The sequence below is a fragment of the Prionailurus bengalensis genome, chromosome E2 (assembly GCF_016509475.1).
Source record: "Prionailurus bengalensis isolate Pbe53 chromosome E2, Fcat_Pben_1.1_paternal_pri, whole genome shotgun sequence".
Taxonomy (NCBI): domain Eukaryota; kingdom Metazoa; phylum Chordata; class Mammalia; order Carnivora; family Felidae; genus Prionailurus; species Prionailurus bengalensis.
Window position 1 is genome coordinate 20,599,501 of NC_057352.1, and position 27,376 is coordinate 20,626,876.

General features: G+C 44.9%; 1 protein-coding gene across 1 annotated transcript in view; it reads right to left on the bottom strand.

Moving 5' to 3' along the window:
* TDRD12 (tudor domain containing 12) overlaps window positions 1-27,376 on the bottom strand; it is a 78,874-nt gene that overhangs the window by 50,860 nt on the left and 638 nt on the right. Inside the window, exons 2-8 of the mRNA XM_043599093.1 lie at window positions 19,839-19,997; window positions 17,530-17,666; window positions 15,758-15,877; window positions 13,035-13,090; window positions 11,730-11,815; window positions 6,130-6,319; window positions 5,255-5,347 (exon numbers count right to left, since the gene is read on the bottom strand). Coding sequence (XP_043455028.1) covers window positions 5,255-5,347; window positions 6,130-6,319; window positions 11,730-11,815; window positions 13,035-13,090; window positions 15,758-15,877; window positions 17,530-17,666; window positions 19,839-19,997 — 841 coding nt within the window. The remainder of the gene's footprint in view (window positions 1-5,254; window positions 5,348-6,129; window positions 6,320-11,729; window positions 11,816-13,034; window positions 13,091-15,757; window positions 15,878-17,529; window positions 17,667-19,838; window positions 19,998-27,376) is intronic.

Consider the following 27,376-nt stretch of genomic DNA (forward strand, 5'->3'; position numbering starts at 1 on the left):
TTTTTTCATTTCTTCTCTAATTGCCTGGTTGCCCCATTCATTCTTTAGTAGGGCGTTCTTTAACCTCCATGCTTTTGGAGGTTTTCCAGACTTTTTCCTGTGGTTCATTTCAAGCTTCATAACATTGTGGTTTAAAAGTGTGCATGGTGGGGCGCCTGGGTGGCGCAGTCGGTTAAGCGTCCGACTTCAGCCAGGTCACGATCTCGCGGTCCGGGAGTTCGAGCCCCGCGTCAGGCTCTGGGCTGATGGCTCAGAGCCTGGAGCCTGTTTCCGATTCTGTGTCTCCCTCTCTCTCTGCCCCTCCCCCGTTCATGCTCTGTCTCTCTCTGTCCCCAAAATAAATAAACGTTGAAAAAAAATTTTTTTTTAAAAATAAAAGTGTGCATGGTATGATCTCAATTCTTTTATACTTACGAAGGGCTGTTTTGTGACCCAGTATGTGATCTGGGAGAATGTTCCACGTGCACTCAAGAAAAAAGTATATTCTGTTGCTTAAATATATCTGTCAAGTCCATCTGATCCAATGTATCATTCAGGGCCCTTGTTTCTTAATTGATCCTATGTCTAGATGATCTATCCATTACTCTAAGTGGAGTATTAAAATTCCCTGCAATTACCACATTCTTATCAGTAAGATTGCTTCTGTTTGTGTTGTTTTATATATTTGGGGGCTCCTGTATTCGGCACATAGACATTTATAATTGTTAGCTCTTCCTGATGGATAGACCCTGTGATTATTATATAATGCCCTTCTTCCTCTCTTGTTACAGCCTTTAATTTAAAATCTAGTTTGTCTGATATAAGTATGGCTACTCCAGCTTTCTTCTGACTTCCAGTAGCATGATGGTAGTTCTCCATCCCCTCACTTTCAATCTGAAGGTGTCCTCAGGTCTAAAATGAGTCTCTTGTAGGGGCGCCTGGGTGGCACAGTTGGTTAAGCGTCCGACTTCAGCCAGGTCACGATCTCGCGGTCCGTGAGTTCGAGCCCCGCGTCAGGCTCTGGGCTGATGGCTCGGAGTCTGGAGCCTGTTTCCGATTCTGTGTCTCCCTCTCTCTCTGCCCCTCCCCCGTTCATGCTCTGTCTCTCTCTGTCCCAAAATAAATAAAAAACGTTGAAAAAAATTAAAAATAAATAAATAAAAAATAAAATGAGTCTCTTGTAGACAACAAATAAATAGGTCTTGTTTTTTTTATCCATTCTGATACCCTAGGTCTTTTGGTTGGAGCATTTAGTCCATTTACATTCAGTGTTATTACAGAAAGATACGGGTTTAGAGTCATTGTGATGTCTGTAGGTTTCATGCTTGTAGTGATGTCTCTGGTACTTTGTGGTCTTTGCAACATTTCACTCACAGAATCCCCCTTAGGATCTCTTGTAGGGCTGGTTTAGTGGTGATGTATTCCTTCAGTTTTTGTTTGTTTGGGAAGACCTTTATCTCTCCTTCTATTCTGAATGACAGACTTGCTGGATAAAGGATTCTCGGTTGCATATTTTTTCTGCTCATCACATTGAAGATTTCCTGCCATTCCTTTCTGGCCTGCCAAGTTTCAGTAGATAGGTCTGTCACTAGTCTTATCGGTCTCCCTTTATATGTTTATCCTTAGCTGCTTTCAGAATTTTCTCTTTATCCTTGTATTTTGCCAGTTTCACTATGGTATGTTGTGCAGATGATTGCTTCAAGTTACGTCTGAAGGGAGTTCTCTGTGCCTCTTGGATTTCAATGCCTTTTTCCTTCCCCAGATCAGGGAAGTTCTCAGCTATGATTTGTTCAAGTACACCTTCAGCCCCATTCTCTCTCTCTTCCTCTTCTGGAATTCCTATTACACGGATATTGTTGCGTTTGATTGCATCACTTAGTTCTCTAATTCTCCCCTCATACTCCTGGATTTTTTTATCTTTCTTTTTCTCAGTTTCCTCTTTTTCCATAATTTTATCTTCTAATTCACCTATTCTCTCCTCTGCCTCTTCAATCCAAGCTGTGGTCACCTCCATTTTACCTTGCACCTCATTTATAGCATTTTTTAGCTCCTCATGACTATTTCTTAGTCCCTTGATCTCTGTAGCAATAGATTCTCTGCTGTCCTGTATACTTTTTTCAAGCCCAGCGATTAATTTTATGACTGTTATTCTAAATTCTGGTTCTGTTATATTGCTTAAATCGTTTTTGATCAATTCGTTAGCTGTCGCTACTTCCTGGAGTTCCTTTTGAGGAGAATTCTTCTGTTTCATCACTTTCGATAGTCCCTGGGGTGGCACGGAACTGCAGGGCACATATATAAAATACACATATAAAATACAGATGTAAACATACATAGGCACATGTACACATACTCCTCAGCTCCGTCCATGGAAGGGCCTGGGCGCAGTAACACCCCAACAGAAACGAACACCCCTAGCTCCCAGATCTTGGTTTCAAAATGCCACTCTCCATGGAAACAAGTCAGGGCAACTTGGAGAAATGGTGGATTCCAGGGTTTCGAATAGGAATCGACACTAACATGAATTAATGAATAAAAAGGAACGATATACTTATGCTTCATGAGAGCTGCCTACAAAGTATTTACATGGTGAAGAGTAGCTTTCAGTGGAGAAGCCTGGCAGACGCTACCTTAATTAAGCAATCAAAGGATACAATTCATCAGTCATGGGACAAATCAAAGTTTTGTGTCACCTGGTAAGATGGGATAAGCTGAACACAGCATCCTCTTTTGAGGTATCCCTGCCACAGGTGCATCAGCTGAATCTTATGACAAAAACACCCACTACAATTGAGAGACAGTCTACAAAACGACTGGTCTATAGTCTTCAAAGGTGTCAAGGTCATGAAAGTCAAGGGAAGACTTGAGAAACTATTCCAGGCTGAAGGAGAAGGAGACGTAATCGCCCAAGCACAATAAAGAATGGCAAGCCACACCCTCTGCCATAAAGAAATGGCGGGACGAGCGGCCAAACCTGAATGGTGCCTGAGGCTTACGTGATCACGATGTGTCAATGTTAATTTTCTGATTTTTCTGGCTGTATTGTGAATATCTTTGAGAATACCTTTGTTTCTAGGAAAAACACGCTCAAGTACTGGGGAGCGATCCAGTCAGCAACTTAATTCTCACGTGCTTTTGAAAGACACTTCTCTGTCAAGCTCTCTAACTTTTCTGTAAGTCTGTGATTATCCTAAAATAAAAATCTCACTGAGAAAATGGACGTAAGCCCCATGAAAACAGAGACCTGTTTCCTTCCTTGAGTCCCTAGAATAGTCCTGACACCTAAGTGGTAATGACCATCTGATGAATAAATACACATGGGTCAGGGGTGTGAGCTAGTCTGTCACCGAAGTCAAGACAGTCTGTCTAGAACTGATAAGCCTAGAAATAGTAAATTAATCACAACTGTTTCAAAATTTGGAGATAACTGCCAAAATAAATAGCTAAGGGGTAAGATAAAGGCTTGCCTCTAACGAATGGCCTAGGGTGAGGAGAGGTTGGAAAGAGAAAATTACTTTCCATTACTCCTGTACTATTTGACTGTTTACGCAAGTATTAACAAAGTATTGTACTTTCATTTAAAAAAATGTAAGGCAACTTCAAGGAGAAGTACCAAAAATTAATTAAAATACAATTGAGGGATGTCTGGGTGGTTCAGTTGGTTAAACTTCTGACTTTGGCTCAGGTCACGATCTCATGGTTCATGAGTTCGAGCCCTGTGTTATGCTCTGCGCTGACAGCTCAGAGCCTCAAGCCTGCTTCAGATTCTGTCTCCCTCTCTCTCTGCCTCTCCCCTGCTCATACTCTCTCAAATAAACAAACAACAAACAAACTTAAAAAAAATACAGTTGAAATACCACCTCACTATGATCACAGGGAAAAGGAAATCTTTGCTTGGACAAGTAATATCTAATAATTTTGTTTTTCACATGACAACCAGTGACATCTCACATTAGCATTTCTTTAGTTTACCATCAATCTTTTCCTTTTCAAAGACATGCATAGTCCATTACAACACTGACTACTATAAGGAAAAAATGGGAAACTGTTATTGTCCGGCAATCCGGGGCTACTTAAAACAACAATGATCTATCCATATGACGGAAAACTGTGCAGTGATTAAGCATAACGTCAAATGCCTGGTATTTTCCTACTCTGGTAGAAATGGGCACATATTTTTACTTCCATTTGTATTTCTTCCATCAGTAAAAGGGGCTCCTTTCAGCAGGAATTCTCATCTGGGATCCCAGCAGGAAGCACATCACAACACGGGGTGGGGGCCACGTGTGCCCGAGTCTGCCACAGGCCAGGCGCTGGGCCACGTACGCTCTGTATGGGAGTAATGGATGGGAACCGTGCCTCTCCATGACACATAGGAGGGAGGGACACTGATAACCCTCTCACGTCACAGCTCATACCTTTAACCCACATGATCCTGGACACATCTGACCTAGAAAGAAGTTCACCCATATGTTAACCAAAACAGTACACAGAAGTTATGTGTAGTAGAGTCCCATTTCTGTAAGATAAAAATGGTATACACAATCTCAAAACTGGACACTCTGGAAAGAAAGACTCTGGAAACTCCTTAGTAAGTGGCTATTAAAGATGGCAGGTTTTTAAAACTCTGCATATCTGTATTTCTCTATGATAAACAACATTACTGAAGTAATTAAAAATAGCGCTAAATGTAGGGAATCACTTCACTGGCCACAGCTTTAACTTAGTTGAGGTTTACAATGTACGTGCATGAAACAACACTCCCATAGGTATACATGTGCCTGACGTAAAAGGGAGTAAGTGGTGGAGGCATTGCCTACAGGGGGTGAGCCAAGAATCAAAGAAGCTGGCAGATTCCGCTCTTGTCCAACATTTCCAACCCATTATGTACCTTGGAGACAGGGAATTAAAGACCGGGTATTTTCACCCTCACAAATGCCACTCATTTTTAGGTGAGCTGCTGCTTAAAAATTGCTCATAAACCCATATGGATACTCAGAGAACAAATAATAATCACTGGTATGGGGCTGGGCTTGAAAAAATCAGTTTTACGCATAACGCCTCTTATACATGCTCTTTACATTACAATAAAATCCTCTAAGTAGGGACTGCACGGCAAATGATCTCTGCCAGCTTCTACATCATACACGGGTTCCGTGAAATTAAGAGAAAGAGAGAAAATTACCATAGCCCTTCTACACAACCCTTAATACTCTTTAGATAGTTGAGTGTTCTTTTACGCTGCCTATGAAATGCCACAAGCAAGTAAACTTACCCAGGATCACAGCAGTTGGCCCAAGGTCACCAACAACACCCTTGGGCCATGGATGCTGAAGAGACTGAGCCAGAAAAGTTAAACCATGTGAATCTGATGGAAAGAACACAATTCAGGATTAAAGCATGAAATAAACCCAAACTACAAACGCAAATTCACTGGCCTACTATTTCAGCTCTTGCTTTTGCTGGAAGGTCAGGGGGCACCTAACTTGGGGCAGGAAAGCAGAGTGAAGGAGCTAAGGAAAACGGAATTGAGAGAGAAACATTTAAAATTATTTCCACTGTCCATCACAGACTCTTCTCAGATTTCCCTGCTAATAAATAGCTCTTTTAAAATGTGTCTAAAATGGGGCGCCTGGGTGGCTCAGTACGTTAAGCATCCGACTTCGGCTCAGGTCATGATCTTACAGCTCGTGGGTTTGAGCCCTGCATCAGGCTCTGTGCTGACAGCTCAGAGCCTGGAACCTGTTTCAGATTCTGTGTCTCCTTCTCTCTCTGCCCCTCCCCTGCTCACACTTTGTCTAAGATAAACATAAAAAAAAAATTAAAAGTGTCTAAAATGGTAGGCATATGACCTTGTTTTAATAATATCTTTAAATTATGAATTTATGGACTTCTGAAAATGTACTTCCATGTTAAGAAGAAATGGAGAACAGTTTTTTCCTGGTCTCATAAAAACAAACATCCTGTTGATAGGACCTCAAAACGTGCCACAAAATCACTAGGATTAAAGTTAAAATATTAAATTCAGAGTCCGAGTCTCTGCCTCCGTATAGGGAAAGTATGCACAGCTTACATCAGTTCAGTAAGATTCATACAAATAAGACAATTAAAAAAAAAAAAAAAAACCCGTATCGATGAGGATGCACTCACTTTCCATTCCCTGAGAATCTTTTCCTTGCAAAAACATTGGCCAAAGAGTAAGCGCTGGATTGAGTTTACTGGAAAAGGATGCAGACTTTCTATTCAATCGTGGTTTCTCTACAGAATGAAGGTTTTTATTCTCCTTGGGTGATATGTAACGAGCAAAGTTCTTCGCAACCAGATCATCATTAACACAGACCTGCACAATTTTGGACGTTTCATGAATGAGACAAATAGAGTCAAGTAAGTGACTGTTCAGAAAATATCCCCAACTTGACCCCAAATTTCAACCTTCAGAAAAAATTATTTTACAGGACATAATTTGATAGAAACCAATTTCTTGACTTTTGCCCTGGTGATGATGAACTAAGTATTTCTGACCAGCCCACCTGATAAGGAAAACAGTAAGAATCTGCACAAAATATAAGAAGTATCTTCTTGAAAGCACTGGAGAGCTAACATGACTTTGCCAAGCAGAGATCTGGGGGGTTGGCAAGACAAAGCACAAATCATCAAAGGAAAAACTGACAGGAGCGCCTGGGTGGCTCAGTCATGATCTCATGGTCCGTGGGAGTCCGGCTCTGTGCTGACAGTGTGGAGCCTGCTTGGGATTCTGTCTCTGCCCATACCCTGCTTGTGCACACAGACACGCACACATTCTCTCTCTCTAAAAATAAAGAAACTTTCAAATAAACTTTAAGAAGGAGAAACTGATAAGTAAGACTTTATCAAAATTTAACTTTTCCACTTCTCAAAAGATACTGTTAAGAGATAAAGAGCAGGTGGGGCGCCTGGGTGGCGCAGTCGGTTGAGCGTCCGACTTCAGCTCAGGTCACGATCTCCCGGTCCGGGAGTTCGAGCCCCACGTCAGGCTCTGGGCTGATGGCTCAGAGCCTGGAGCCTGTTTCCGATTCTGTGTCTCCCTCTCTCTCTGCCCCTCCCCCGTTCATGCTCTGTCTCTGTCCCAAAAATAAATTAAAAAACATTGAAAAAAAAAATTAAAAAAAAAAAGAGATAAAGAGCAGGAGCGCCTGGGCGGCTCAGTCGGTTAAGTGTCTGACTCTTAATTGCGGCTCAGGTCACGATCTCATGGTTCCTGGGATCAGGCTCCCGCATCGGGCTCTGTGCTGACAGCCTGGAGCCTGCTTGAGATTCTCTCTCTCCCTCTTTCTCTGCCCCTTCCCCACTCGTGCTCTCATAAATAAATAAACAAATAAACAAAATTTTTAAAAAAGAGAGATGAGCAATCTACAGATAGGGAGAAAAAAAATTTTTTTAATGTTTACTTACTATTGAGAAAAAGAGCACAAGCAAGGGAGGGACAGAGAGAGGGAGACACCGAGTATGAAGCAGGTTCCAGGCTCTGAGCTTTCAGCCCAGAGCCCAACGTGGGGCTTGAACTCATGAACTGTGAGATCATGACCTGAGTCGAAATTGGAAGCAAAACTGACTGAGCCACCCAGGCACCCCAAGGAAATATTTTTAAAATTTTCTATCTGGATGGACATGTATCCAGAATATATAAAGAACTCTCAAAACTTAGTAAAAAGATGACAAATAACCCATTTTAAAAATGGGTAAAACACAATGGAGTATTACTCAGCCATAAAAAAGGATGAGATTTTTGCTATTCGCAACACCACAGATGGACCTAGAGGGTATTATGCTAAGTGAAATAAGCCAGAAGACAAACACTGTATGATTTCACTTATGTGTTGAAAGTAAAAAGCAAAAATAAACAAACAGCAGAAACAGAACCATAAATACAGAGACCTGACGGTTGCCAGAGGAGATGGGGGAAGGGGAAGGTACAACATGGGTGAAGGGGAGTAGGAGATACAGGCTTCCAGTTATGGAATGAAACAGTCACAAGGAAAAAAGGTTCACAGGGAATATAGTCAATGGTATTGTAATAGTGTTGCATGTGACAAATGGGAGCCACACTTGTAGTGAGCATAGCATGGTACAGGCTCATTAAATCACGATGTTGTACATCTCAAACTGACGTAATGTTATGTATCAAATATATTTCCATTTAAAAAGTCATCAAAAATGGGCAAAATACCCAAATACTTCATCAAAGAAGATACATGGATTGCAACAGCATATGAAAAGATATGTAACATCATGAGTCATTAGGGAAAATGTATAGTTAAACCACAATGAGATACCACCACATGCCCGTCAAAGTGGCCAGACAAGTGTTGGAGAGGAAGTGGAGGAACCAGCGTCACACATTGTTCATGGAATTGTAAAATAGTTGATCCCTTTGGAAAACAACAGGCCATCTCTTAATACCTACACTACCACCCAGAAATTTGACTCCCACGTATTTATTTTCCCAAGAGAAATGAATGCATGGGTTCACAGGAAGAACTGTACGTGAATAGTCATAGCAGTTTTTTTAACAGTCCCCCAACGGTTCCCAAATTCAAATGTCCACCAAGAAGTGAACAGATAAACACACTGTAATATATCCAGACAACGGCAGAGTATTTGACAATAAAAGGGATAAGGTGGACATATGCTAAAATCATTCTGCTGAGTAAAAGAAGCCAGGTAAAAAAGAAAACACCCTGTGCTTCCTTAGAGAGCCGGAAAAGGGATGGTGGGTCCTGTTTTTCTTTTCCTGACAATTACGACCTCATGCACCCACTGTGAGTTCTCTCTGCTAGTAAGCATGCCTTCTGCACTCCCCGACCTTGAAGGAAGAACAACTTATCGTCTGCACACAACCACACAGAAGAAAAGAGACCTACTGGAAAAGCAAAAAGAAAGAAGTCGGTAAAGAACTTGTTCAAAGATGTTTTACAAGACTCTTCCAAGAGCCAACATTTTGTTACTTTTACCAAAGTGAAAAATAAGCAATGTGAAATTGACAAGGATGTGGGGGAAACCCAAAATGCACCACCAAGAGTAACAAGGGAACCTTACTGCAAATGAATAACATCATCACCAGGAAGAGGGCTGGGCAAGAAAACAGCCCACCTAAGTAACTTTGGAATACAGTGTTTTGGCTGCACCTGTAAGGCTAGAAACAAACTTCTTTTTCATAGGAGTGTGGGTGAGCAATTCCAGAATTACTCCATGCGAACACTAGCATTAATCAAACAAGTATGTGGTAGCTAACAAGAGGTTTCCCCGCTGTTGGGAACAGGTGTCACGATAAGGAACGGGGAGGGCCAGAAAGAAACCTGCGAAGCCGGACTAGAATGAGAGATGCGGAGCTGTGTGTGCATGGACGAGCGAGCGCACGTGCACATACTTCCTGTCTGCAGAGACGGCCTACAATCACCAGCCCCCGGGAGCCACAGAGCACACCTTGTGCCCTCGTCTTGCTATCTGAATACCATTCTTGTGCAAGAAGCAGCTGATTCCAGAGCTGGGCTGGAAGATGACAAAACTGGCCTAGAGCACCTCATGGTACCAAAATGTAGAAAGTTTTCAACAATGATGGGGTACACTGAAAGGACACGTAGGCCACTTTGAAGAAGCTAATGGCCAAATCGGTGACGATGTGAGCAAGAAAATAAGGGCAGCAATGGATTATATCCCCTAGAGTAAAACAAACAGCCAAGAGTCCATACTAAGATAAATTACTGAATCAATTTAATAAGTGGGGGGAGAAGGGCCAGTTCTTCTTTACACAATTCCAATTAAAGAATGTAGCAGGCCTGGGGTGCCCGTGTGGCTCAGTCGGTTAAGTGTCCAGCTTCAGCTCAGGCCACGATCTTGTGGTCCGTGAATCTGAGCCCCGCATCGGGCTCCGTGCTGAAAGCTCAGAGCCTGGAGCCTGCTTTGGATTCTGTGCTGCCCTCTCTCTCTCTGCCCCTGCCCCAATCGTGCTCTGTCTCTGTCTCTCAAAAATGAATAAATGTTAAAACAAATTTTTTTTCAAAATGTCGAAGGCCTGACGCGAAAGGGGCAAGCACCACGGAAATAAGCACTGCAGGCAGGAATCACTGAGGCGTATCTGCACAGCCCCAGGATATCTCCCCGTAAGATACTTCACAATTTGAAAAGGAAAAAGCAGTAACTGCACAGGGCACACCCAGCAGACACCACCTCAACCAGGTGATGGAGGTGAGCCCGACATCAACATCAGAAACCCCCTGCGAGGATGCACACAAGGGCACGAAGGTCACTTCTGTAACATTCTTGCCCCAAATGTACCACCTCAGTCTAATCACATCAGGCAAACCCACACTGAGCAACATTCTACAAAATAATTGGACAACACTCCAGAAGTGTCAAGGTCTTAGAAGATGAGGAAAGACCGAGGAACTACCACCGATAGGAGGAGACTAAGGAGACAGCAGGAGATCCTGGATCAGGTCCTAGAGCAGAGAAAGCAATTTAGTGGGAAAATGGGAAAAACTCAAACCAGGTCCATGGACTTGCCGAAACAGCATTTTAGGGGCATCTGGGTGGCTCCAGTCAGTTAAGCATTTGACCCTCGATTTGAGCTTAGGTCACGATCTCACGGTTCGTGGGTTTCAAGCCCTGTGTCAGCCTCTGGGCTTCTAGCGCCAAGCATCCTTACAATTCTCTCTCCCTCTCTCTCTGCCCCTCGCCCCCACTCGGCATGTGCATTTGCACTCTGTCTCAAAATAAAAATGTTTTAAATGTTTATTTATTTTTGAGAAAGACCGAACACGAGCAGGAGAGGGGCAGAGAGAAAGGAAGACACAGAATCGGAAGTAGGCTCCAGCCTCTGAGCTGTCAGCACAGAGCCCGACACGGGGCTTGAACTCACCAACTGTGAGATCATGACCTGAGCTGAAGTTGGACACCTAACCGACTGAGACACCCAGGCGCCCCAAAAATAAAATAAATCCACAGTTAAGATGCCTCCTATTGCTCCATCTTTTTGCCCTGGGCCACCCTCCATAAGGGGGGCAGCCACCCTAATGGTAATGGCTGATAACGGGGGGTAGGGAGTTCACGTTATGCCCACCTCCCCTCTACTTAGGTTACCTCAATTTTCTACGATGAGCACTTATTACACATAGTGAGAAAATTATGGGTGGAAAAAAAGCAACGAACTCAAAGCCATACAAATACGTGTATTTATAAAAACTACATCCTGGGGGGCACGTGGGTGGCTCAGTCAGTTAAGCATCCGATTCTTGATTTTGGCTCAGATCTCACGGTTCGTGAAATGGAGCCCCAAGCTGGTCTCTGTGCTGACAGCAGGGAGCCTGATGCGGGGCTTGCGCTCATGAACCATGTGATCATAACCTGAGCCGAAGTCAGACGCTCAACAGACTGAGCCACCCAGGCACCCCAACTTTTTTATTTTCTTGAAGTTTATTTATTTATTTTGAGAGAGAGCAAGAGCACGCATGCGTGTGGGGGGGAGGGGCAGAGGCAGAAGAAGAGAGAGAATTCCAAGCAGGCTCCACACTGGGCACGGTGCCTGATGTGGGGCCCCATCCCATGATCTGAGATCGTGACCTGAGCCGAGATCAAGTTGGACACTTAACCGACTGGACCAGCCCGGGGCCCCTAGGTGTGAATGACATTCTTTTCCTTAGTGTTTACTCTTTATTAAAATAAAACATTTAGGTAACGACAAAACGTTCTTCAAATGCAATTCTTTCACTTACTTTCTCATTTTTTATGGTTACGTAAAGGTAGACCTCAAAAGTATCTTCTTCCACGGCGCACAATTTGGCTTCCACCTGGGTAGTTGCTAAACAGCATGAATGAACAAACGTAAAAGAGCTGATATTAAAAGTGTACTTGGAACAATCGTATTCCACCTATCAATCTGTGCTCACCACTTAGCATCACCCAGAGCCACCAGGGCTGCCGGCTTCCCCCCCAGGGGCGGTGGGTGGGCGGAGACCAAGGCTCTCCCCGCGTGGAATCAGCCACGCTTCCCCTGCCTGCGAACACCCTGAGCAGCTCTTGGCCCTCTTCCCTTCCGGTGCCTCCCAAATCCACTTCCCGCTCAGTCTCCCGCCTGAGTCACTCCACACTGCTGACGCCCCGGCAAACAGAGCTCCCGGCACCTCTCTGAGACCCAAGAAGCCACGCTGCAGTTCCAGGCTTGGGCACCTTCAGGCCCCACGCGAAGTCCGTCACAAACGTGTTTCATTTCACAACTGTCACCGTCATTTCCGGGTGAGGAGACCGGGCTCAGAGAAGGCTGCAGGGCAGGATGCAATCCCAGGAGCTCTGCTCCCTCCACACCTGTATCTCCTAGTGCCCCCCCGCCCCCCCCCCCCCCCCCCCCCCGTGGGCTCGCAAGGGCCCAAACTCCACAGCCGGAGACCTTCCCAACCTCTCCTGTCTCCCAGGCCCCAGCACCTGGCTCTCCCTTCGCCCAGACAGTGGGGCGGCACAGGGGAGGGGCCGGGACCCCAGCAGGCACCAGGCAGCAGCCCAGGCATTTCACCCCCACTTTTCCTCAGAACAGCTCTGGGAGGCAGGCATAGGCATTTGGCTCTTGACTGCCAGGGGTCAGGACAGACGTCACATGAGACTGTACTTTACGGTCGACAATACAAAGAGAGCACACTGTATAGCTTCTCTGAGACTGCCTATGCATCTTAAATAGGCAACAGTGATCATTACACATCACTGAAAAAAGAGAGGCTTTCCATCAATTGCAGGTTTAGTGAAATGCACGGACATTTATTTTGTAGTGCACAGCTTCCATGCAAACCAAGGGGCAGGACTATTGTTGGGGAAGGGTCCCTCACCCGAACAGCCCCTTTCTCATTCTCCATGACTGACATCCACACCCACTCCCAAAATTTCAGGGGTGCAGAGTCACTGTGACACAGGGTGGACGGAGTTCCAGGTAACAGATGAACACGCACATCTCAAACCCCCTCACCAACGGAAAGATAAGCCCCCTGAGTGTCAGTTCAAAGCAGGCTGCGGTGATGATGCACCTGCCTTACCTTTCAGGATGTTCTGAAAGTACTGAATAGCTGCACTGTCCCACTTCTTGGCAGGTCTGGAACAGGAAACAGATGCCACCTTATCAAACACAAATCTGAGGCTAGGACACCAACATCATTTTGTAAGCCACAAGCTGGACGTTTCTGACACTGCGTGGTGAACATATGACACGGATGCTGGGGAGCTCGGCCCCGGCTCTGGCTTTGGGGGTGACCATCCCAGCCACGCCCTGCAGGGGGCCCTCCTGCCACTGCCGCCTGCACCCAGTGCAGAACCTCACAGAGAACAGACCCATCTTGGGCTTCCAGAGTGGCCGGTGCATCGCCTTCCCAACACCAGTGTCCCCAGTGGCCTGGGACATATCTGTCTCCCCAGCCAGAACGCAAGCTCCCTGGGGCAGGGACGCTGCGTGTGCAGCACTCCACATGTGACTGGTTAGACCAATATGGTAAGAGCGGCTGGGGGAAAGCTGGCCATCGGTGCCTCACAGCCTCTGTCTCCCGCTTTCTACCTATCACCTTGCCCTTTCCTGTGCTTGCTTTGGAAAGAAAATCTAAGAAGAGCTGTAGGTGGTGGAAGACAAGGAGAAACCAGTATTTGGAAGCAAGGAACAAAAATAATGGAAGTAAAGGCAGAGTGACCAGTTTTCTGTCTCCGCTGGTTTGATTCCCCAGAGATGCCACCACCACGCTCCAGGGGCTGTTTTAAGGATCAAATGAGGTAACGCACAAAGCACCCAGCCCCATGCCTGGGCTAAGATGTTGTTTTTACTAAAATAGATATTAAGCACATTACTTCAAGAAAATCACAAAGGGTTTCTAAAAGGAGGCAAAAAAAAAAATTTAAGACAGTGGTTCTAAAACCTTGCTACACACAAAAAATTACCTAGTAAGTTTTTAAGAATGAAAGAAAATGGCCCAAAAGAAAAATCGATCTAGGCTTTCACAGGTAAACCAATCATACAGTCTGTCTCTTTCTCTCACGCAAAAAATAACCACATGAAGAGATACCCAACTTTATAAGTTGGAAAAATACAAATTGAAAACAAAATACCATTTTCACCCAGGAAACAAGCAAAAATTTAAAAAGCCTGGTGATAATTAACGTTGTACAGGAAAAGAGCACTCTATACCCCAGTGACGCGAGTATAAATTGCTAGGCCTCCTGGAGGACCATGTGACAAAATCTACAGAAACCGTAAAACACATATTGTCACAGACGTTCTAGGTGAAGCGCAAACACAAAGGTACCACGTGTGCCTGCACGGAGGGTGCGTCCAAGGCTGGGAAAGCTCCCTGAGGAGCACCGCGGTGCTGGGAAGGTGGTGACCAGATGGGGAAGAACGAGATACAGTCTGCCTCTGAGGGACAGCTGGGAGTGGACAGACCCGCACCAAAGTCAGCCCTGGAGGGGAAGGAGCTCGCTGCTCTGGAAGTGGGACTGGGAGGAGGCAGGGGCTGCTGCTGCCTGTGGGACCCACTCTCCCACAGTCTCTGAGGCCGGAGCGGTGTGGGCTGGCCGCAGGGAGCCTGGCGGGGCATCGGCAGGGACAAGATGGCTCAGCATCTATAGTGCAGCTTCTGAGGCCAGCCACAGGGCGATGCACTCACCCTCTCAGGGAAACTGTAGGTGCTGGGGGTGCAGGGAGTGGGAATGGAGGGTCTCCACAGATCCCATGAAAGCATCCCCAAGAAGAGTGGCTTCCAAGTTCAGAGAACACGATGCCACATCACCAGGACGTGTAAGTTAAGCCGGAACTGTGCTGGGCCTTACACTTTTTCTTCCCACAATGCCACAGTCCAGGGTGGGGGGGTACCAGGTGGAAGGGCAGGGCTGCCTCAGGACCTCAGGTAGCACTTGGTCAAGACAGCAGAGACCGCAGCCACACCCCTGCCACAGTACTGCCCAGTGCAGGGACCCATCCTGCACAAATATTGGCAATGCGGCCCAACACTAGGAAAACGAGGCAGAGGCGGGGGGTGGGGTGGGGTGGGTGATATGTGCACATGTACTGCCTGCGTGTACACATCTCCATACCCCTATGTTGCATACGCACATCTCCGCATTCTCACAGCAATGTTCAGCGCACAGTGCTCTGGGAACACTCTAGCTGGCTCTCAAGACGGCAGTGGTTATGTACAGCAAACAGCCAGTTATGTTCACCACAGAAAGGCCAACAGTAGAAGATAGTATGTTGTATTAGCAAAGAGCTTCAGCACACATTCTTAGGTTAAATTTGCAAATAAGGCAGTATGTTCTATTTTCATGAAAGGCTCCGCGCAAATGAACACATAGGAAGTGCTGAATGAGCTCTGCAAATTCAGAGCCTAGACAGGCCGCAGAGGCCTGGGTGGAGAGAGGGGCGGGAGAAAAATACAATGGGCAGGTTTTTTTTTTTTTTAAATACTCCATAAGCCTATACTTGGCAATGTTTCTCTTCACACTTAATTTCCTACTTTTTGTAACTTAAAAAAAAAAATCACAGAGCCCGGAGCTCAGGCTCGCCTATAAGTCCCTCAACTGCAGCCTCTGCCCAGGGAATTCGGCCGCAAGGCCAGGTGCCAGGTTCCACACATACCAACTCAGAAGATGCCTCCTGAGGAACAAAGAAGCCTCTAGAATCACTGAGCGCTACTCAAGGGGAAGAGACGCACTGTAACATCATCCACTTGATTTCGTGACTTTTACCCACGATTCAGCATCTGTTACAGGCGGTACTTACACAATTTCAGCGCTATCTTTGCAGAAGTCAATGTGTAACGTAACAGGTTTCGTGCAGTACAGTCTGAATTTTTTCGCACGGTAGGGAAGCTGCATAAAAGTTTCTACTGCAACTCGGATGCTTAAGAGCAAAACAGAAACAGTTCCATTACAAAGAAAACTTACATATAAAGTATTTCTTTAAAGTACACCAATGCAATTAACATACCTAAAATACACAAAAACCAATTCTTCGTTTCTAATAGAGCCCCCAACAGCAGGAAGTGACTGGCAGACATCTGCTCAAGTCAGGGGGAGGGAACTGGTTCTCAAGGTGGGGGTAAAGCACAGATACGTGACTAGCGTGTAGGTGGATATTCAGTGTATCTGTCGTTAAAACTTCATGGTGTGGGGCGGGAGGCACCAGAAAAATTATGTCTAACATGCCTCCTCACACGAGGAAATAATGCACAATCCTGTGAAATCAATTCAACTTAAGATTTTTAAACATTAATTTCAACAGACAACCAGGATTATCTTAAAGTTTCTGTAAATGAGCAGAAACTCATTGGGTTTTTTGAGGTGTTTTTATAATTAATGTTCATCAACGCTGCACAAAAGAGGGACTCAGATTTGATGAACACGTCGTTCAGCAGTTTCATTCCCATTCTTCAGGCAAACGACAGTCCACGTGCATCACCATTTCGACAGAAGCCGGTTCTCGATGCCCTGTATGGGCAGCCTCACCACGTCTTGTCTCAACCGTTCACAAAAAGGTGGCCGTCCTAACTGCCCCTCCAGGTCTCCCTGTGCTCTGTTTAATCACAGGGCTCTCTTGCCCGAAACAAGCAAAACTGAAAACTCCAAACACTAAAAATCTTTCCAAAGAATTCAACACAACATTTGATTTTATAACAATTCTGATTACTTATAAAGGTGCGGAATCACAAGCTAGAAAGGCATCTTTTTCTTAAATGACTGCCAATTCCCAATGTCCGTTAAGTCCTTTAGCCATGAAACTCTTCCGCTCAAGATAAACCTCTCACTGCAACTAAAGTCTTTTGGAAGAAGGGTCCTCAAGTTAATTATCAAACCAATATCCTCTTACTCGGAGGCAGGAAACTGTAAAAAAAAAAAAATTGCCACAAAGCCTCCTTGTTGATAGTGTTTTCTAACGAACTCTTAGTGGGTGATCCTAGAGTCAATGAGGGCTCCTTCTCAACTGTTTCCCCACCTAATCTGACCGATGGTCACGTGCCTGCTCTGCTAAGTAAAATGACCAGGAATACTCAGACAGGTGCTCTAATCCCCCACAACCGGAGGCCGCACCACCACAGGCCCCCTCTGTGGGGACAAGATGACTCTCCGCCTCCCTGAGGACCCACCCCATCACCTGACCACACTGAGAGGGGAGGCCAGGAAGGAAGGTGGAAGAAGGGCCCAGCTACCTGATGAATCCTCACTCTGCCCACTTGCTCTTACAATGACTGCATGTAGAACTGGAACCTGCAAGCCTTCCCTAGGGAAGCTAAAAAAAAATCCCAGTTTTGTGACCGGTATCCCCTTACTTTATTGACACTCTCCTTTAAAACTAATAGTGGTCTTCTTAAAAAGCGTAAGGCAAAATAAATACATAGGTACTTTTTTGAGAGACAGAGGGCGCAAGTGAGCAAGGAGCAGAGAGAGGGGGAGAGAGAGAGAGAGAAGCGGCACTCGAACTCACGAACCACGAGATCATGACCCGAGCTGAAGCCAGATGCTTAAAGACTGAACCACCCAGGGGCCCATACGTACTTTTTAGATTTCACTGGGATGTACTTGGCAAAGTCCACCAGGAAGCACTCCGCCAGGTGATGGTCCGCCAAAGACACCAGCGACTTAATGACAGCCCTGCACCAGCACTTCAGTTCCTGGCAGTAAACCACACACACCTGCGAAGTAACCACTGCAGTGTGAAGACCTCGAGCGAGGGAAGGGTACTCCCGCACCATCGCCACCTACACCATCCCTCACAGGAGGAAGGCATGTGCGGAGGCGGGGGCTGCCCATGCTAACCGCTGCTGGGCGGGGAACAAGAACACAGAACACCCAAGTCCTTTTTCCTTGCTTCTCTTAACTACGTTTTGACGCCTTAACTGGGGACAATTTTTTGAAAGGAAAGTGCATCGCTTTGCCTTCTCAAATCGGAAACAAAGCTTACAAATAGTTGTCAATGACACGGCTACGCCCCTGTGACACCGCGCCCCAGGCTCATCTTCCCCATCCTGATTCCCGGGGCTCTTCCTGCTCTCCAACTTTGGTTCACTCTGTCACAACTGAACGTTGGCTCCAGGACGATGCGGACGTCTGTTTTCTGTACTGTCAGGTTTCCAGCACCTAGAACGGTGCCTGCCATGCGTTAAGTCTCAAAAACCACCTAAACGGCTGCAGCCTGTTTTCAGGGAAACCGCCCTGCAGGAGTGATAGCCCCCTGGCACCCCGAACGTCCCACAGGACTGCCCGGCCAGAGCAGACTCGACTGCAACCCAGACAGGCAAACCAGATGCTGAGCACAGGCTCACAAAGGGCCCAACAGGGAAGACGTGATTGCCGCCCTCGGGAACTGAAGCTGGACACTAGGTGCAGCCATGTTGCAAGGGCTGGGTTCCCGGGAGCCTCACAGAATTCCAAAGTCAAAAGACTCCAGAGAAATCTTGCAAAAGGACGGAGAATATTTCTGTTTAACGGTGAGTTCAAAACAACTTGTAGGAACGGTGGGAACACTTAACAGTTCACACAGCCTGTCGGCTTTGAACTGGTGACGTACAGGGCTTCCGCTAGGCCAAAGTGGGGTAACTTAAGCATCAAGAACAGAGATTACTACTGATGAATACGTTAAAAGCCAAGAGTTCAATACAGTACTTAAAAAATGAAAAGGAGGAGGGAAAACAACATAAACCTCCGGACACCGATGTAGACAACTGGGCACATCACGAGGTGGAACACTGGTAAGGGAAAGAATCAAGCAACTTTTCTACCTATCCAGTGCGATCGGTACTATTTCTGGGTAGCCAAACCATCTTAATAGGGAGGGAAAGTTCTCTGCAGATGAATTCGAACTCATGAAGACAGAAGGAATGTGAAAACGACCTTTTTGCAAGCTTAACCAGAAGGACAGATTCGGGCCGTGCTGGTCACTGCACGGTGCTGCCACTCGAGGAAGAGCTGAGGGCAGCCCCCAACCCCGAGGGGGGGGGCTCAGGCTGTCACCATCTGAATCCGCTGGTCTTCACCCAAAGTGATATTCGTTCCAAATTTAACACAGGATGAAGCTCTCAGCCCCAATCGTTCTGAGCGGGGGCCGTAGGGAGTGACCCTAAATCCAATCAAAGCTTTATCTTTAACTAACAGTCCACATAAAACAGAGGAGATAGAGGGAAAGTTCACCACCACCACAAACAAGGAGGCACTTGGGCAATCCAAAATGTGGAATATTTTAAAAGGGCAACTGACTGGGTTTTGTTCCTTCAACAAGTCGATGGTACGGAGAAAAATAATAAATGTTATCACTGATGATTTCTTTGGAAGTGGGAAGGAATTCAAATTATTTCTAATAATCTTCTCTTGTCATACTATTAGAAAAATTCAAACTCTCCTGAAACATGACTGACGTGTAGAGAGAATCAGACAATGGGCCTGGGAGCCAAAGTGGCAAGAAAGGAAGGAGGGGCCATGACATCAAGTAAGGAAAATAAACAAGCGTGAGTTGGTCAAAGTCATGATCAACAAAAGGGAGTCATACGCCCTAGACTGAAAACCCCATGCCCTCTTGCCTGAGGCCCCCACACCTGTGATGGAACGGGAATAACCCTCCAGTTCCCCGCCCCAGGAGGACCACCCAAAGCCTCAATTTTCGATGACATTTCATCTCCTGATGCCTCACATGAACCTTCTACAACGTCTGCTTTCCAGGACCAGCCTGAATCCTGTGCAGCCGGAAGAACCTAACACAAGGCAACGATAATAAGCAATTAACATACTCTAAAAGCTTTTTATCGCCAAAACAGCAGACATTTCAAGTAGTATTTCAAGACTCAGTGCTTAAAGCAAATTGAGATACATACCTGCCCCTCTTCCAACATTAACGGCTTTGTTTCTATATCTTGACACATGCTATTATAGAAGTCATTCATGGCACTATTTAGTTTTTGATAATCAACTTCATGATCTAAAAAGGGACTACATCCTTTTATAATAACCCAGAAGCATCCTGGATCTTCAATCTGTAAAAATTTTAAAGGACAAACAAAACAATGCATGATTTAAAAGTAGAACCATAAAATAATAAACCTTAGAGGCATGGTAACTGTTATGAACTTAAGTGATCTACCAAATTCTTGATGAGTACCTCTGTCTTAAATTGTCACACCAAAGGTAAAAGATAAAACACAAAAAAGATATAGATCAACTCATCACACTGTATACCTCAAACTTACACAATGTTATACGTCAATTATATTTCAATAAAGCTTGAAAAAAGGTAGAAGATGCAAAGATATAATTCTAAAACACATAAAAAAGAAAAATAAAAAACACATAACCAATAATATGTAATTTTGAATTATGTGAGTCAAAAAGTAAACTGAGATCAAAGCCCTCAAACTCCTATATTTAAGTATTTGTAATAAAATACAAAAGCAAGGTCCCAAATAATGTTCTCAATATTGTCTTTTGTAAGAAAGAGAAGGAAATATGAATACACGCATATTCTGCTCATATTAAAAGGAAGACAACAGATAAACCAGAACGAACACAAGTTATTACCTACAGGAAGCCAGCTTGTTATGTATCAGTGTTCTTGAAAACTAAGATTTTCATTGTTAGAGAGAAGGCACAAATGTAAAATGAAACGTTAACTTTGAATTGAAAGTATCAAGAGGAACCCATGACTTTTTAAATGCACTTATCTCCTAAGTCTGCCTACTGAAAGGGCCTAAAAGCAATGCCATCCCAAGACTTCGGCTCCTAGGTAGCAGGTGGCAGAAGTACCGGTGTTCACTTTAAGTATTCTCTTTTTCTAAATGTTTGACTATTTTAATAGGAAATAGTTGGGAAAAAGAACAGCAGGCCATTCTGGCTCCCGTTCATGGCAGACTAATTTCCATGGACTAACCCCCCTGTAAGCAACAATGATAAGCCCTAGGAAAAGAAACACAAACTAACAATTTAAAGGCCCTGAACAGACTAGAAACAGAGGGACCGGATGCTTGCAAGGCGGGGAGCCTTGGGTGGGTCTGGGTACAGCTTTCCAGCCCAGGCTGAGGGGCTGCAACACGGGCAGAAAGACAGTGTGGCTTGAGGAACCAGAGAAGGGAGTTTGCGGCTATGGGAGTAGCTGTTAAGTTTAGGGAGAAATTCTGAAAGAGCCACAAGAGCCACGCTGGGCAGAGCCAAGTCCTTGGCAAGCGTGCATCACCCAACTAAGACCCCTGCAGTCCAGATAAAAGCAATCATTACAGGGTGGACAGAAGCACTACACCATTTTAGCTGCTGCCCATGAGAACTGCAAACTCTCGCATGCGCATGCGACAGCCCCGGACCTCTGCACCTGGAGGCCGTGTCCCGAGGATGACCCCAGCCCCTCTACCATGCCTGGCCTGGGGAAGGAAGCTCAAGGCTGCCAGGAGAACTCACTGTCTGTTCCGGCCAGCTTCTCAGAGCCCCTCAGCCTCCCTTCCTGTGAGCATTCCCTAAAGAGGGCTTTCAGGTGCCAGCGCTTCCTGTCCCCTTGAGATGTGCGTGCGTCTCCCACTACTCAGGAGTCTCTCTCGAGGACCCGAAAGCCATTCCTGCGACATGGTATCACCCGGGAGGCAGGGACAGAAGCCGCCTTTCTCGGCTAGCAGCCACGCTGGCCTACTCACAGGACGCTGACCAGCCCTGTTGGTTTTCACCAGAGCCCCTCCCCTCCTCTTCCTCTGCCTTCCTTTACCATGCTGGGCCACCTCTGCCCTTCCGAGCTCCTTCGCTGCCAGCAGCCAAGGCTTTAACTACTGTCGGCCTTTGTCCCTGGCACTCATCACAGGAAAACAGTCTGCGGCACCAGTCCTGCCAAATTAAAGAGGCTTAGGATGCACCGCAGGCCCTCCACAGAAACCCCCAGGTGCCAGGCCTGAGAATACAAGACCACACTACCGGGCAAAGGAAATGTGCCCTACCGGCTTGCCCCAGGCCAACAGGTGCTTGAAAAGCGTAAACCAAGCCTCCCAGAGGCCAGATGTAGCAAGTGACTAAGGCACAGGTCAGCACTCTTTGCCATAACCACAATATCCAGGGTAGCAATTACTAGACATGTAAAGACATGAACAGGTGGTTATGTGGCCAAGGAAAATAACAGTAAGAAGAAAGTGAACCCAAGGTTGCCCAGGTGTTGACATGAACTGGCAAGGACTTAAAAGCAGCTGTTATAAATATGCAGAACAACTTAAGGATAAGCGGTTATACGGAGTTGGTTTACCCAAGAGGAGAATCTCGTGTAAAAAAATGGAAACTTTAAAGTTTTACCCTTTGGAAAAGGTGAATTCCAGAACTAAAAAGTAAAACCTACAAAAAAAAAAAAAAAGTACTAGCGGTATATGGTCTCAACAACTATTCAACATCGTATAATAAGATAAAAAAAAGGTTTTCAGGAAGATTAGAAATGAAGAAAGAAAACGGTCTCTATTCACAAACGAGAACATCTACATAGAAAATCCTAAGGAATCTACCAAAAATAATGTCTGAACTAGTTAAGTGGCTATACCAAGGTTCCAGGGTACAAGGTCCAATATTGAATTCAACTGTATGTCCATCATACTCCAGCAATGAAAACTGGAAATTTAACTTAAAGAAAAATAGTGCTATTTTCAACAGCACCAAAAGACAGGAATTACTTAGAAACGAATCTAACAAAATAACTACAAAACGTGTGTGGTGAAAGGTATACAAACTAATGAACTAGATCAAGGAAGACCTCTAATGCAGATATGCAGTGTTCACGGATTGTTAAAATGTCGATTTTCCCCTCGATGATCTATAAATACAACTCCATTCCATCAGGAATTGAGAAATTGATGAACTTACTATGAAATGCTTATTGGAAAGGCAAAGGAATTAGAATGGCCCCAATAATTCTGGAAAATACCAACAGTGTTGGAAAACTCATAACATCTGATTTCCAGACTTACCATAAAGCTACAATCATCAGAAAAGTGTGACACTGGAGAAAGCACAGACACAGCAACAGAACAGAAATACATTCACACATATATGATCAAATAATTTTCAATAATGGCACAAAAGCAATTTGCTGGAGAAAGGGTAGTTTTCTAACAAATGATACTAGAACAATTAGTTATCCATATGCACAAAAACGAACTTTGATCCATTCTTCGTATCAGATACAAAAATGAGCTCAGATATATCATATATCTACATGTAAAATATAAAACTATAAAGTTTCTCAAAGAACACATGGGGGAGGGGCACCTGCGTGGTTCAATCGGTTAAGCGTCCAACTCTTGGTTTCAGCTCAGGTCATGATCTTGAGTTTCGTAGGCTTGAGCCCTGCATCGGGCTCCACGCTGACAATATGGAGCCTGCTTGGGATTCTCTGTCTCCCTCTCTCTCTGCCCCTCCCGTGCCCTCTGTCTCCCTCAAAATGAATAAACTTAAAAACTTGGGGGGGGGGGGTGCATGGGTGGCTCAGTCGGTTAAGCATCCAACTTCGGCTCAGGTCATGATCTCACGGTCGAGTTTGAGCCCCACATTGGGCTCTGGGCTGACAGCTCAGAGCCTGGAGCCTGCTTCAGATTCTGTGTCTCCCTCTCTCTGCTCCTCCCCGGCTCACGTTCTGCCTCTCTCTCTTCCAAAAATAAACATTAAAAAAAAATTTTTTTTTATTTAAAACAATACATGGGGGAAATTTTGTGAAATACACGGGGGCTGCCTAAAATCTTAGGCAAAGATTTCTTAGCTATAACACCAAAAGTATAATTTGTATGAACCAAAATTGATAAACTGGACTTAATCCAAATTAAAAACTAATGCTTTTTAAAAAAAATTTTTTTAACGTTTATTCATTTTTTGAGAGACAGAGAGAGACTTAGCATGAGCAAGGAAGGGAAGAGAGAGACACACAGAATCTGAAGCAGGCTCCAAGCTCTGAGCTGTCAGCACAGAGCCCGACGTGGGGCTCAAACTCATGAGCGGTGAGATCACGATCTGAGCTGAAGTCGGACACTCAACCGACTAAGCCACCCAGGCGCCCCACTAATGCTTTTTTTTAACTTTTTATTTATTTATTTTGAGAGAAAGAGAGTGTACACAAGCAAGGAAGGGGCAGAGAGAGACAGACAGACAGACAGACAGAGACCCAAGCCAGCTCCTCCCTGTCACCACAGAGCCCAACACAAGGCTCAATCTCACGAACTGTGAGATCATGTCCTGAGCCAAAATCAAGAGTTGGAAACTGAACCAAGCCACCCAGGGACCCCTATAACTTCTGTTCTTTGAAAGATATTGTTTAAGACAAAGAAAAGCCATAAAATGGGAGAAAATATTTGCAAACCACATCCAAAAAAGAGCTTCACCCACCATATATAAACTCTAAAACTCAATAAGAAAACAACCAGTTAGAAAAATGGACAGATATGAACAGACACTTGACCCAAATAGATGGAAGCATGGCAAACAAGCACCTGAAAAGACGATTAACATACCATTTGTCATTAGAAAATGCACGTTAAAACCACAAAAAGATATCACTACACACTAAACGTTACCAGAATGGCTGAAATTTATAAATAAAACTGACCATCTCACGTGCTAGTGAGGATGCGGAGCAACTAGAACTCTTTTTTTTTTTTCCCAAGATTTTATTAAGTAATTTCTACATCCAACATGGGGCTCGAACTCACAAACCCAAGATCAAGAGTCCCACGATCCACCAACTGAGCCAGCCAGACGCCACGCAACTAGAAATCTTGTACATTGCTCATGGGAATGTAAGATGGTCCAGTTACTGTAGAAAATTTTCTCATGAAGTTAAACAGACAAGTAATCCCAGCCTATTTGCCCATGAAATGAAACCCGTGTTCACACAAAAAGTTACATGTAAAGGTTACACCAGCTTTATTTATACTCTCCCCAAACTGGAAACAACTCCAGCAGCGCCTTCAACTGGTGATGATACAAATTGTTGCATATCCACACAATGGACAACTACTCAGCAGTAAAAAGGTTAGACATTATGATTCATGCAACAACCCAGGGCAGGTCTCAAAGGCATTAGACTAAGTCAGAGAAGCCAGTCTCAGAGGCTACATCCTACTGCATGATTCCATGTGCACGTTTCCATTTTTACAACATTCTGGAAAAGGTGAAACAGGGAAGAAAAAGATCAGTGCCTGCAAAGGATTAGGAGTTCGGCAAAGAAATGACTACAAAGGAACATAAGGTAATGGGGGGTCAGGGGACTGCTGTCCACTGTGATTGTAGCAATTACAGGACTGTCTGCATTTTTCAAAATGTCACGAAATTCTAACTAGACTTCAAAATAAAACTTGAAAAAAAATGTCACGACTTCTACAGGAAAAATAATGTATTTTACTACATCTAAAATCATACCTCAATTTAAAATAGTTTATGGGTGGGGCGCCTGGGTGGCTCAGTCAGTTGAGTGTCCGACTTCAGCTCAGGACATGATCTCGAGGTCTGTGGGTTCAAGCCCTGCGTCGGGCTCGTGTCGGGCTCTTTGCTGACAGCTCAAAGCTTGGAGCCTGCTTCCCATTCTGTCTCTCTCTCTGCCCCTCCCCCGCTCATGCTCTGTCTCTGTGTCAAAAATGAATAAACGTTTAAAAAAAATTTTTTTAAATAGTTTATGGGTTAAAAAAAAAAGATGTGAAGCAAGTATGGCAAAATGTTAAAAGATTTGAGAAAGCTCAGTGGTGGATGTCCAGGTGTTTGTGACTTTTTTAAAATACTTCTTTGTATGTCCAGAATATTTCCTAATAAAAATTTAGACTTTTAAACTACTTTTCACCACAAGTAATGATTTTAAGTTTCTTGTCCTCTGATGTAAGATCAGCTCTACAGTATTTTTTACTAAAAATGCCCAAACAGAATCCTGAGGAAACAGACAAATCCGAATTGAAAGATATTTTACAAAGAAACTGCCCTTATTCTTCCTAAGTTTCAAGGACATCAAAGACACGAAAAAGCCAGGGAACTGACCTCAATGAGGCTAAGTTAAGACCATGACAATTAAATGCAATGAACAATTTTTGATTGGATCCTAAAACAGAGAAAACAAATTCTAGAAGACATTATTGGGACAACTGGAGAAATCTGAACATTGACTGTATTTTATAGTATTATATCAATATTACACTTCTCCAGTGAAATAATAAAATCATGATTACGTAAGAGAAGCTCTTTGTTCGTAGAAAACATACATGTAAGTATTCAGAGTTCTCAACTAATTCTCAAATGGTTCAGCAAAAAAGAAAAGTTTTATATATACATATTTATTTTTTTGGTATTTATTTTTGAGAAAGAGAGAGAGTGGGAGAGGGGCAGAGTGAGGAGGAGACACAGAATCCAAAGCAGGCTCCAGGCTCTGAACTGTCAGCACAGAGCCCAACTCGGGGGCTTGAACCCACTAACTGCGAGATCATGACCTGAGCCAAAGCCAGACACTTAACCGACTGAGCCACCCAGGCGCCCCTATACATACATATTTATAAAGAAATATACAAATGCAATAAAATGTTATTATTGAGTCCAGGTGTAGGGCATATGGTTATTCTCAACATAGTTTTTGTAACTTTTTTTTTAAATTTTTTTTTAACGTTTATTTATTTTTGAGACAGAGAGAGACAGAGCATGAACGGGGGAGGGTCAGAGAGAGGGAGATACAGAATCTGAAACAGGCTCCAGGCCCCGAGCTGTCAGCACAGAGCCCGACGCGGGGCTCGAACTCACGGACCGTGAGATCATGACCTGAGCCGAAGTCGGCCGCTCAACCGACTGAGCCACCCAGGCGCCCCTGTAACTTGTTTTTATATTTGAAAATCTTCAAAAGATCACCTTCAGGAAATGTGCTTGGAAAAAAATTAAGGCAGGGCACCTATATGGCTCAATCTGTTAAGCGTCCAACTTCGGCTCAGGTCATCATCTCACGGTTCATGGGTTTGAGCCCATGTCCGACGGCTCTGGGCTGACAGCTCAGAGCCCGGAGCCCTTTCAGATTCTGTGTCTCCCTCGGTCTGCCCCTCCGCTGCTTGCACTCCGTCTCTCGCATTGTCTCAAAAATAAACATTAAAAAAAATTATAAACTCCTCCCTCCAAGTAACTTGTGAACACGCCATGACTTCACAGTCTCCTGCATCTCCAGCCAGCACTCACCTGAAATAGGAAATTGCAGCTGTCTGCAGGCCCAACCTCCCTGCAGGCCCGACCTCCCTTCAGCCCCCGCTCGGAGAACTAAGGATCGGAGCCCCGGGACGCACGCGTGGGGAAGGGGCCGCCAGAGTCCCGCGGCGCGAGCGGAACGGGTTTCTGCGTGGAGGGGTGGTTGCCACGAGGGGGCCCCAAGGTGGGGATCCGGCGGAAAGGACCCGTG